This window comes from Elephas maximus, chromosome 8 (assembly GCF_024166365.1).
Source record: "Elephas maximus indicus isolate mEleMax1 chromosome 8, mEleMax1 primary haplotype, whole genome shotgun sequence".
NCBI lineage: Eukaryota > Metazoa > Chordata > Mammalia > Proboscidea > Elephantidae > Elephas > Elephas maximus.
In genome coordinates, this window is record NC_064826.1 from 695,866 (window position 1) to 709,389 (window position 13,524).

The following is a 13,524-nucleotide window of genomic DNA, read 5'->3' on the forward strand; positions in this document are numbered from 1 at the left end:
ACAGACCTGTGCCTCATTGTTCCTCCTAACCACAGTGTCCACCCCATGCCATTCTCATCAGCTCTGCCAGAGCCCCTTTGGCACTTATGCTTATCAGAGGATCTTACTGTTTCTATACTGTTCAAGCTTCCAGTCTACTCTGCGCATAGAGGGCAGGGTAAGTATCTTAGTCATCTCTGTATACCTAGGGCCTACTATAGGGCCTAGCACACAAAAGGTGCAGGCTATGTATGGCTGAACCTCTGCTGTGTGAGTTTCCATAGTGACATGGGACCCTGCATATGCCTTTCAGAACTAAGTAGGGCCAGACTCACCTGGAGGACGACCTTTCCCCCACTTGGGCCCTTTGGGGTTATTGATCCAGGGTGCAGCTCTTCGTTCCAACTTGGAGATCAAATCTGGCTTGGCAGCAGCAGGCCCTATAACAAGGATGGAGAGTCACGCTAATGTAACTGCTGGGAACTGCCAAGTCAAGTAGCCCACCTCAAGCTGTACATGGTACCTACAACACTCAGGGATGGCCCCTGGGCTCTATCTCTTTACAAAATCTATTCACTCAGGGCAGGCTGGACGCATACCCATCTAGGTGCCAATTTGTGCTTCAAACCCGAAGAGACAGTCAGATAGGAGTGCATCCCCTCGCCAGGATAAACGGCATCTTTAGCTCCATGTGCCAGCCATGGGAGCCTTGAACCAGCTAAACATGTCTAGAAGAGAAGGGGGAAATACAAGAAACATGGACAATAAAACAGTAGAGGAAAGAAGAGAGGGGTGACAAAGCTACATGAGAAGTGGAAGAGAGCCCCTGCAACTGTCCATGAGCATACCCCTCAGAGCACCACAGCTGCCCCTTAAAAGTACCTGCCCCCACCTGCAGTGAAACCTGAAGTCTGACTGTCTTTGGGTGAAGCACTGCCCTTATTTAAAATATGGGTATTCTTACTGGTACGCAAAAAAATTGCATCCTTCATTTAAAACAAAATCTGTTGACGTCTACTTAGATGCTTTTGCATGTCTGCATGAATCTGTATAAACTTGCTTTGGAAGATACACAAGCAGCTGGTCACTGTGGGGGCTTCTGGGGAGGAACCAGAAGTCAAGCTAAAAGGAAGACTACTTTTCACTATACACCTTTTGCACCACTCAAATATATTTATGTGTGTGTGTGCATACGTATCCACATATTTACTAATAAAGATAGAGCTAAAGAAATTATTAAAGTCTGGTAGATTGGACACACATGCTTCCTAAGACATTTCCTTCCTCTAAAATGAGACCAGAGGAATAAGAAGAAGAAGAAGAAGCATAAGCCCAAGAGAAATACTGGGCTAGAAATGCTAACACATTTTTGGAAAAAGGAAAAGAGATAAAAGAGAGAGTAGCGCTAACTGAGCTGAACACCAAATGCCTGCAGAGGAGGATAACAAGAATTAAGTTAAGACCACAGAATCCCAGCATCAAAAAACGGAGGTAGTGGGCACTGTAGAAGGTGGTGGGTAAGGAATGCCATGGAAATGGACCGAGCCAAAATCTGCATAGAGACCAGTCAGACCCATGGGTCCTCTCACCTACTACATGTAGTCCTGGGAGGAGAAGAGAGATTTATCCTACCGAAAAAATTTAAGCAGAAAAGTCCCTGGCCCTGGGACACTGGGTATAGTGAAAGGGGAAGGAGAAGTGTTGTACTAAAAACAGAGATGAAGTAAAAGCATATAGACTGAAAGGGTCATGACTCAGCTCCAAGAATGCTGAAGACAGGCTAATTCCTCCAAGCAGATGTCTGGAACAGTCTTCTCGGAGAAAATGATTGGTCACCCTTCCCCTCCCCGAAAAGAAAGATCTACGGATACTGACTTTTGTGGACCTTGCAGTGAAACATCCAGGTTTATGACTGACCACCCTAAACTAAACCTGTGAGACCCAGCCACACACACATAGCTCCCAATCCATTTTTAGGGCATTACTCTTAAATATGAATGAACTTACAGATATTTGTATTAAAAAAGTTTCCAGCATAAAAGACAGAGATGGATACAAGTGGGGAAAAAGGACTGGAAGAAATTGAGATATTGCAGGGAACAAAATAAAACTTGAAGAAGCTGTAATTGTTAGTCCCAGAGAGAAAACTCATGATATTCATCCATGAAAGGAGCAATAAGAGCTTTTGGAAATTCAGAAGTATGTTAGAAAAAATAAAAAATTAAATAGAATTATTAGATAATAAAATTCAGGAATCTCTAAGAAAGTAGAAGAGAAATGATAGAAGCAAAAAATAGGAGAAAATGGAAAGAAAATAAGAGGCTCAACCCAGGAAGTCCAGTATCTAACTAGCACTAGATGAGAGTTTCTGGAAGAAACAACAGAAAAAATATATGGGGAAAAATCATAAAGGAATAATATAAGAATAGTTCCCAAAACTGGAAAATAAGAGTTTCTACAGTGGAAGGGCCCACCAGATGCCCAACACAAAAGATGAAAAAAACACCTACATCAAGGTACATCATTAAAAATTTCACATCAGTGGAATAGAATTTTAAAAGCTCCAGAGTGGAAAAAATAGGTTGTGTTAAAAGATTTAGGAGTAAAAAGGGCCTTAGACTTCTCAATAGCACTATTAAAACCTAAAAGAGCAATGCTTTCAAAATTCTGGGGAAAATTATTTCCAACCTAGAATTCTACACATAGCCAAAGTATCAACGAATTGTAAGAGTATAAGGGCATTTTCAGAAATTTAGAGTCTTTAAAAAATTTCTTCCCATGCACCCTTTCTTAAAAGGCTACTGAAGATGTTCTACACCAAAATACAAACCACGAAAGAAGAGACAGATTCAGGAAATGAGAGACAAAAGAAGTCCACAGCCACTCTGTGCAGATAGTTACCAGAGTACTAGAGTTAACAGAGAGTTCCTAGAGAGTCAAGAGAGTTCCTAGAGAGTACTAGAGACTTCCTAGAGGGTACTACAGACTGCCTAGAGAGTCCAAGAGAGTTACTAGAGTACTAGAGACTGCCTAGAGAGTACTAGAGACTTCCTAGACAGTACTAGAGATTTCGTAGAGAGTACTAGAGACTGCCTAGAGAGTACAAGAGAGTTACTAGAGAGTACTAGAGAGTTACTAGAGAGTACTAGAGACTTCCTAGAGAGTAACTAGGTAGCTCAGGAAAATGCAAGACTGAATGAGGAAAGTATCCAGGAAAAGAATGAAACTGATAGAAAACGGATTGTTTGACCACGTGGAAAACACTATTCAGAGCAGTCTCACAATTCTGATAGAGTTGGGAAGAATAAGCGATAGTACAGAAAAGGAACAAAATAAAAAATGAGAAAAAATTTCAATCCAAGGAAAAACATTCCTACAACAAAGAAAGTGTCATAATATACCACTTTGCTCAACAGTGAGTAACACACAGCCATAATTAGGCAAATATTTTATATTGATTTAACCAAAAAAAGTGTGAGATACCTGTTCTGAGAGGATGGAGGAGAGAGAAGTGGGGGCTTTGGATAGTGTAAGAGGACCATATCTTCATCTTCCCAGTAGGAATCAGTAGATAATATCTAAAATCAACAAATCAGGAATAGCAATAAACAGATGCAACAGGATACTAAAACATGATTCTTTGTTTTGGCTGAAGGCCCAAGAAAATAGGTGCCATCACACATTTCATAGCTAGACCACCTAAGCCATGACTTAGAAAGTGGCTAAAAAGCTGACGTTGTAACCCAAGCCCTCACCCACTAAGAGGGAATGAAAAGAGCTAGAAGATGTTTCTGGAAAGAGTTGGCTGTGTATTGTGAGACCCCTACACTTCAAGGAGACCGACCACTCTTGGCATCCTGACTTGCCACCCCTGGAGTCTGTGGGCCAGGTTGCCAACTCAGGCCTGGAAAAGACTAAAGGCAGAAACAGACTGGCAGGCTCCTTTGAGGTAGCTACGTCATGGAATAGCCTACACTCCCAGGGCTTGTCAGAGCAAAGGATGTCTAAGTGCTTCTGTGGTACAGATGTGGGCCCTACAAGGAAAGAGAGAAGGCCTGGAGCCATTGAAAGGGCCTCTGCCCATGTTGGCTGCCAAAGGGTGTGATGCACTACCACAAACGAGGCTACGTGGGCACACTGTCAAAGAAGACATTCACCAGGCAAAGGGAACTGCAAGTGAGAAGTTTCCATTTTTGGGGAGGGCTCTGTAGAACCACAAACACACCCAAGAATCAGCTTTAAACTATGACAGCTACAAGTAGCTGCTAAAGATTAGATGGATGCCAGTTAAAAACCTTTCTTGTACCTCTCCTCCCACCCACCCCACCCACCCACCCTCCAACCATCTGTTTCAGCCTAGGATGTGTCAAAATTGTGGAATGAACTGAGGCGTGGGAGGAGAAATACCACCTCTTCTTTCTACTACAGGATTCCAGACCTGAAGGTTTAGAAGGGAAAGGCAAGAAACCCAAACTTTAAATGAATACAGGACTGGGCACCTTTTCACTGCAGTGTTTTTTGTTTTTTTTTTTTGATAAATGTTTTATACACTTTCAAATTTACAGACATTTCAGTACTAGTCCAAGGAGCTCCAATTGTTTACATTTTGTCCCATTTTCTTTATAATGCTCATACATGCTCTCATGCATTGCACATGGTTATCATGCCTCTTTAAACCAGTTACCAGCAAGGAGATTGCAACTCACGGTGGCCCTATGTGTGTCAGAGTAGAACTGTGATCCACAGAATTTTCAATTGCCAGTTTTTCACAAGTAGATTGCCAGGTCTTTCTTCTGAGGTACCTCTGGGTAGACCCAAAACTCTAACCTTTCAATTAGTAATTAGGAGCACGGTTTTACTCTGATACACATGGAGTTACCATGAGCAGGAATCAATCTGATGGCAACGGGTACTGGTACATGTCTATATACATTACTATCTAATTTTTAAACTGTTTGACAGTAAATTGTTTTCAAACTCCACTACCCCTAAATACTTCAGTGTGTATTACCCAAGAAAAAAGACATTGTCTTATGACAAAGTCTTCTTCTCAAGCTGAAAGAACTAAAGAAAAAATTTAGGCCTCAAGTTGCAACACTGAAGGATTCTATGGGCAAAATATTGAATGACACAGGAAGCATCAAAAGAAGATGGAAAGAGAAAACAAAAACTCTCAAAAGACCCATAACAAGTGAAGAGATCAAACCAGTTATCAGAAACCTCCCAACAAAAATAGCCTCGGACCAGACCATTGGCTTCACTGGGGAATTCCACCAACAAAAATAGTCCTGGACCAGATCATTGGCTTCACTGGGGAATTCCACCAACAAAAATAGTCCTGGACCAGATCATTGGCTTCATTGGGGAATTCCACCAACAAAAATAGCCCCGGACCAGACCATTGGCTTCACTGGGGAATTCCACCAACAAAAATAGTCCTGGACCAGATCATTGGCTTCATTGGGGAATTCCACCAACAAAAATAGTCCTGGACCAGATCATTGGCTTCATTGGGGAATTCCACCAACAAAAATAGTCCTGGACCAGATCATTGGCTTCACTGGGGAATTCCACCAACAAAAACAGCCCCAGACCAGATCATTGGCTTCACTGGGGAATTCCACCAAACAGAGGAGAATTGACACCAATACTATTTCAACTCTTCCAAAAGATGGAGAAGGAAGGAACACTCCCTAACTCACTCAATGACAAACATAACCCTGATACGCAAACCAGACAGGCACCACAAAAAAAGAAAACTACAGGCCAGTATCTCTTATGAATATAAATGCAAAAATCCTCAACAAAACACTAGCAAACAAAATCCAACATCATATCAAAGTCATACACCCTGACCAAGTGGGATTTAGTCCAGGAATGGCAGGGATGGTTCAACATTAGAAAATCAATCAACATAATACACCACATCAACAGAACAAAGGAAAAGAACCAAGTGATCATCCCTATGGATGCAGAAAAAAGGATTTGATAAAATCCAACACCCTTTCTTGATGGAAACCCTAAAGTAGATTGGAATAGAAGAGAAATTCCTCAATACGGTTCAGGGCATATATGAAAAGTCAAGAGCCAACATTATACTTAATGGAGAAAGACTGAGAACTTTCCCCTTGAAATCAAGAACAAGAAAGGGTGCCCACTCTTATCACTTCTATTCAGTATTATACTAGAAGTCCTAGCCAGAGAAATAAGATGAGAAAAAGAAAGAAAAGGTATCCATATTAGAAAAGGAGAAGTAAAATTATCTCTATTCACAGATAATATGATCCTATACATAGAAAATTCCAAAGAGTCCACAAGAAAACTTGAGGAGTTTAGCAAAGTAGCAGGGTACAAGGTCAACAAACAAAAATCTGCTGGGTTTCTATATACCAGCAATGAGAAATATGAAAGGAAAATTAGGGAAACAATTCTATTTACAACAGTATCTAAGAGAATAAAATACGTAGGAATAAATCTAACCAGGGACGTAATGGACTTATATAATGAAAACTATAAAACACAGATGAGAGAGATTAAAGGAGACTTAAATAAATGGAAAGATGTTCCACGTTCATGGAAGATTTAATATTGTTGAGATGTCGATACTACCCAAAGCTATCTATAGATTCTACACAATTCTGATCAAAATTCCAGCAGCCTTCTTTACAGAAATAAAAAAACCAATACTCAACTTTATATGGAATGGCAAGAGGTTCTAAATAGCTAACACAATGTCGAAAGAGAAAATTAAGTAGGAGGACTCACACTTCCTGGTTTTAAAACATACTATACAGCTATGGTAATCAAAACATCCTGGTACTGGTACAACAAGAGACACACAGACTAATGAAACAGAATTGAGAGTCCAGAAATAAACCCACACATCTATGGTCAACTGATTTTTGACAAGGGTGCTAAGTCCATTCAATGGAGAAAGGAAAGTATCTTCAATAAATAAAACCAAACCAAATCAAACCCATTGCCATTGAGTTGATTCCAACTCATATCGACCCTATAGGACAGAGTAGAACTGCCCCCATAGGGTTTCCAAGGAGTGCCTGATGGATTTGAACCACCGACCTTTTGGTTAGCAGTTGTAGCTCTTAACCACTTATGCCACCAGGGTTTCCCTTCAATAAACGGGCTTGGAAAATCAGATTTCCACATACAGAAAAATGAAAGAGGATCCATGTCTCGCATCACACAAAAAAACAAATTCGAAATGGATTAAGCTCCTAAATGTGCAAACTAAAGCCATAAAACCCTTAAAAGAACAAGGAAGGGAAATTCTGTCGGGCCTAGATTGCAACAGTGGATTATCTAATATAATAACAAAAGCACAAACAGAAAAAGACAAAATATATAAATGGGACCTCAAAAAAATTAAAAGCTTTTATTCATCAAAAAACTTTACCAAAAAAGTGAAGAACAAGCTACTGACTGGGAGAATACTGACTGGGAAAACATACACCTGACAAGAATCTAATAACCAAACATATATAAAAGTTTGACAACAACAAAAAGACAACCCGATCACAAAATGGGTAAAGGGCCTGAATGGGCATTTCACCAAAGAGAATACTGAAATGGCCACCAAACACATGAAAAGATGCTCAGTGTCATCAGCCATCAGAGAGATGTATATCAAAATCACAGTGAGATACCATTTCGTTGCCATTAGGATGGCTAAGATTAAAAAAACAGAAAATAACAATGTTGGCAAGAATGTGGGGAATTGAAACCCTTATCCATTGCTGGGATTGCGAGCATGGTGCAGGACCGGGCAGTGTTTTGTTCGGTGGTACACAGGGTTGCTATGAGTCGGGACCGACTCAACAGCACCTAACAACAACAATATCCATTGCTGGTGGGAATACAAAATGGTACAGCTGTTGTGGAAAACAGTGCAGTGGTTCCTCAAAAAACTAAAACTAGAGCACCATATGACCCAACAATTCCACTCCCAGGTATATACCGAAAAGACTTGAAAGCAGAAACTCAAAAAGACATTGCAACAAATGTCCGTTGCAGCAGTATTCACAAAAGCCAAAAAGTGAAAACAATCTAAATGCCCATCAACAGATGAATGGATAAACAAAATGGAGTACTACTCAACCAGCAGGAGAAACGAAGTCTTGATACATGCTACAGTGTGGATGGAGCTTGAAGACATTATGCTGAGGAAAATAAGCCAATCACAAAATGGCAAATATTGTATGACCTCACTTATATAAAAAGACAAGAAAAGGCAAATGTATAGAGACAAAACTTTATTAGTGGTTACCAGGGGCAGGAGGGAGGGGAAAAGGGGCATTAGCAGTGATGGAAAAATCACGTTAAGAGGATTGCACAGCCAATTATTGTAATTGCAGTCAATAAACTGTACACCTGTAAAAAGTTGAATTATCAAAAGTTGTGTGATAGATACATTTACAATGACAAGAATAAATAAAAGAGTAGCTGCTGAAGCTGCTTATGTACAACCAAAAACTCATGAGATTTGGTTCCCTGGTTTAGAGGATTCATGGGACATCCCAGTTAATTGGCCTAATAATGTGTTTAGTGCTGCTGTTTTACCTCTGAGTTTGCTGCATAGTGCCTGGGGTCTTAAAAACTTGCAAGCAGCCACCTAAGGCACAACAATTGGTCTCTGTTTACCTGGAGCATCAGAGGAAGAAGGAGAGTCAGGAATAGGGGGAGGATATAGAATGTGTAGCTAATTGCCTCCACGAACAACTGCCTCCTTTGCCATGAGACCAGAAGAACTGGATGGTGCCCAGCTACCATTATTGAATATTTTGATCAAAGATTCCATAGCAGAATCCTGATCAATAAGGGGGAGATGCAGAACAGAATTTCAAATTTTCACGGACTCTAGGCTTTCTGGAGCGATGGAGGGTGGATGAACCCTTGAAACGATTGCCCTAAGATAGCTGTTAAACCTTAAACCAGAAATATCCCTGAAGTAATCTTAAAAACAAACAGCAGTTTAGCTTAACTAGTAAAAAAGGCCTACCTTGAGCATTATGCCCTTTTAAGACTTATATATACGGGATCAAATTGACAACAGCCACTCAAAAGATTAGATAGGAACCTTAGGGGGCAGTGAGTTTATGTTAGTGAGGGAAGAACAACTCAGAAAAGGAGGGGGAGACTGGGTGCACAACTCGTGGAATGTAACCGATATCACTAAATTGTACATGTAGAAACTGTTGAATTGGTGTATGTTTTGCTGTGTATATACTCAACAACAAAAAATAAATAAAATTTAGAAGGAAAAAAAAAGGAAGGAATACACAGAGTCACTGTACTAAAAAGAACTGGCTGACATTCAACATTTCAAGAGGGAGCATATGATCAGGAAACCGAAGGTGCAGAAAGAGGGCCAAGCTGCCCTAAAGGCACTGGCAGAAAACAGGGCTCCAGGAATTGACAGAATCGAGATGTTTCAACACATGAATGCAACACTGGAAGCGCTCACTAATCTATGCCAAGCAATGTGGAAGACAGCTACCTGGCCAACCAACTGGAAGAGATCCATATTTGAGCCCATTCCAAAGAAAGGTGATCCAACAAAAATATTGAACAATATCATTAATATCATCACAAGTAAAATTATACTGAAGATAATTCAAAACGGTTGCAGCAACACATCAACAGGGAACTGCCAGAAATTCAAGCCGGAAGAGGAAGTGGAGCTGGTGATATCACTGCTGATATTAGGTGGGTTTTGGCTGAAAGCAGACAATACCAGAAAGATGTTTACCTGTGTTTTATTGACTATGAAAAGGCATTGTGGATCGTAACAAATTACGGATAATATTGTGAAGAATGAGAATTCCAGAACACTTAATTGTGCTCATGAGGAACCTGCACATAGACCAACAGGCAGCTGGTCAAACAGAAAAAGGAGATACTGCGTGGTTTAAAGTCAGGAAAGGTGAGCGTCAGGGTTGCACCCTTTCATCATGCTTATTCAATCTGTACGCTGAGCAAATAATCTGAGAAGCTGGACTATATGAAGAACAACAGGGCATCAGTATTGGAGGAAGACTCATTAATAATTGTGTTACACAACTTTGCTTGCTGAAAGTGCAGAGGACTTGAAGCAGTTACTAATGAAGGTCAAAGCCCACAGCCTTCAGTGTGGATTACACTTCAGCATAAAACAAAAATCTTCACAACTGGACCAGTAAGCAACATCATGATAAACGGAGAAAAGATTGAAGTTGTCAAGGATTTCATTTTACTTGGATCCACAATCAATGCCCATGGAAGCAGCAGTCAAGAAATCAAACGACATACTGCATTGGGCAAATCTGCTGCAAAAGACCTCTGTCTTAGGCTGGGTTCTGTAGAGAAGCAAAACCAGTTATCATGGATTGAACTATGTCCACCAAATACGTGTGTATCCACCTGGTTAGGACATGATTCCCAGGATTGTGTGGTTGTCCTCCATTTTTTTATTGTAATTTCATGTTAAGAGGATCAGGGTGTGATTGTAACACCACCTTTACTCAGGTCACCTCCCTGATCCAAAGTAAAGGGAGTTTCCCCGGGGTGTGGCCTGCACCACCTTTTTTGTTTTTTTTTTTTAAAATAACTTTTATTAAGCTTCAAGTGAACGTTTACAAATCCAATCAGTCTGTCACATATAAGTTTACATACATCTCACTCCCTACTCCCACTTGCTCTCCCCCTCTTGAGTCAGCCCTTTCAGTCTCTCCTTTCTTGACAATTTTGCCCGCTTCCCTCTCTCTCTATCCTCCCATCCCCCCTCCAGACAAGAGTTGCCAACACAATCTCAAGTGTCCACCTGATATAATTAGCTCACTCTTCATCAGCGTCTCTCTCCCACCCGCTGACCAGTCCCTTTCATTTCTGATGAGTTGTCTTCGGGGATGGTTCCTGTCCTGTGTCAACAGAAGGTCTGGGGAGCATGGCCGCCGGGATTCCTCCAGTCTCAGTCAGACCATTAAGTTTGGTCTTTGCATGAGAATTTGGGGTCTGCATCCCACTGATCTCCTGCTCCCCCAGGGGTCCTCTGCTGTGCTCCCTGTCAGGGCAGTCATCGATTGTGGCCGGGCACCAACTAGTTCTTCTGGTCTCAGGATGATGTAGGTCTCTGGTTCATGTGGCCCTTTCTGTCTCTTGGGCTCTTAGTTGTCGTGTGGCCTTGGTGTTCTTCATTTTCCTTTGCTCCAGGTGGGTTGAGACCAATTGCTGCATCTTAGATGGCCGCTTGTTAGCATTTAAGACCCCAGACGCCACATTTCAAAGTGGGATGCAGAATGATTTCATAATAGAATTATTTTGCCAATTGACTTAGAAGTCCCGGCAAACCATGTTCCCCAGACCCCCGCACTTGCTCCGCTGACCTTTGAAGCATTCATTTTATCCCGGAAACTTCTTTGCTTTTGGTCCAGTCCAATTGAGCTGACCTTCCATGTATTGAGTGTTGTCTTTCCCTTTACCTAAAGCAGTTCTTATCTACTGATTAATCAATAAAAAACCCTCTCCCACCCTCCCTCCCTCCCCGCCTCATAACCACAAAAGTATGTGTTCTTCTCATGTTTACTATTTCTCAAGATCTTATAATAGTGGTCTTATACAATATTTGTCCTTTTGCCTCTGACTCATTTCGCTCAGCATAATGCCTTCCAGGTTCCTCCACGTTATGAAATGTTTCAGAGATTCGTCACTGTTCTTTATCCATGCGTAGTATTCCATTGTGTGAATATACCACAATTTATTTACCCATTCATCCGTTGATGGACACCTTGGTTGCTTCCAACTTTTTGCTATTGTAAACAGAGCTGCAATAAACATGGGTGTGCATGTATCTGTTTGTATGAAGGCTCTTGTATCTCTAGGGTATATTCCTAGGAGTGGGATTTCTGGGTTGTATGGTAGTTCTATTTCTAACTGTTTAAGATAACGCCAGATAGATTTCCAAAGTGGTTGTACCATTTTACATTCCCACCAGCAGTGTATGAGAGTTCCAATCTCTCCACAGCCTCTCCAACATTTATTATTTTGTGTTTTTTGGATTAATGCCAGCCTTGCTGGTGTGAGATGGAATCTCATCGTAGTTTTAATTTGCATTTCTCTAATGGCTAATGATCGAGAGCATTTTCTCATGTATCTGTTGGCTGCCTGAATATCTTCTTTAGTGAAATGTGTGTTCATATCCTTTGCCCACTTCTTGATTGGGTTGTTTGTCTTTTTGTGGTTGAGTTTTGACAGAATCATGTAGATTTTAGAGATCAGGCGCTGGTCGGAGATGTCATAGCTGAAAATTCTTTCCCAGTCTGTAGGTGGTCTTTTTACTCTTTTGGAGAAATCTTTAGATGAGCATAGGTGTTTGATTTTTAGGAGCTCCCAGTTATCGGGTTTCTCTTCGTCATTTTTGGTAATGTTTTGTATTCTGTTTATACCTTGTATTAGGGCTCCTAGGGTTGTCCCAATTTTTTCTTCCATGATCTTTATCGTTTTAGTCTTTATGTTTAGGTCTTTGATCCACTTGGAGTTAGTTTTTGTGCATGGTGTGAGGTATGGGTCCTGTTTCATTTTTTTGCAAATGGATATCCAGTTATGCCAGCACCATTTGTTAAAAAGGCTATCTTTTCCCCAGTTAATTGACACTGGTCCTTTGTCAAATATCAGCTGCTCATACGTGGATGGATCTATGTCTGGGTTCTCAATTCTGTTCCATTGGTCTATGTGTCTGTTGTTGTACCAATACCAGGCTGTTTTGACTACTGTGGCTGTATAATAGGTTCTGAAGTCAGGTAAGGTGAGGCCTCCCACTTTCTTCTTCTTTTTCAGTAGTGCTTTGCTTATCCGGGGCTTCTTTCCCTTCCATATGAAATTGGTGATTTGTTTCTCTATCCCCTTAAAATATGACATTGGAATTTGGATAGGAAGTGCGTTAAATGTATAGATGGCTTTTGGTAGAATAGACATTTTTACTATGTTAAGTCTTCCTATCCATGAGCAGGGTATGTTTTTCCACTTAAGTATGTCCTTTTGAATTTCTTGTAGTAGAGCTTTGTAGTTTTCTTTATATAGGTCTTTTACATCCTTGGTAAGATTTATTCCTAAGTATCTTATCTTCTTGGGGGCTACTGTGAATGGTATTGATTTGGTTATTTCCTCTTCGGTGTTCTTTTTGTTGATGTAGAGGAATCCAAGTGATTTTTGTATGTTTATTTTATAACCTGAGACTCTGCCAAACTCTTCTATTAGTTTCAGTAGTTTTCTGGAGGATTCCTTAGGGTTTTCTGTGTATATAATCATGTCATCTGCAAATACTGATAACTTTACTTCTTCCTTGCCAATCCGGATACCTTTTATTTCTTTGTCTAGCCTAATTGCCCTGGCTAAGACTTCCAACACGATGTTGAATAAGAGCGGTGATAAAGGGCATCCTTGTCTGGTTCCCGTTCTCAAGGGAAATGCTTTCAGGTTCTCTCCATTTAGAGTGATATTGGCTGTTGGCTTTGCATAGATGCCCTTTATTATGTTGAGGAATTTTCCGTCAAT

General features: G+C 40.7%; 1 protein-coding gene across 1 annotated transcript in view; it reads right to left on the reverse strand.

Moving 5' to 3' along the window:
* ZNF862 (zinc finger protein 862) overlaps positions 1 to 13,524 on the reverse strand; it is a 48,236-nt gene that overhangs the window by 9,385 nt on the left and 25,327 nt on the right. Inside the window, exon 8 of the mRNA XM_049894540.1 lies at positions 315 to 419. Within this exon, the coding sequence (XP_049750497.1) occupies positions 315 to 419 (105 nt within the window). The remainder of the gene's footprint in view (positions 1 to 314; positions 420 to 13,524) is intronic.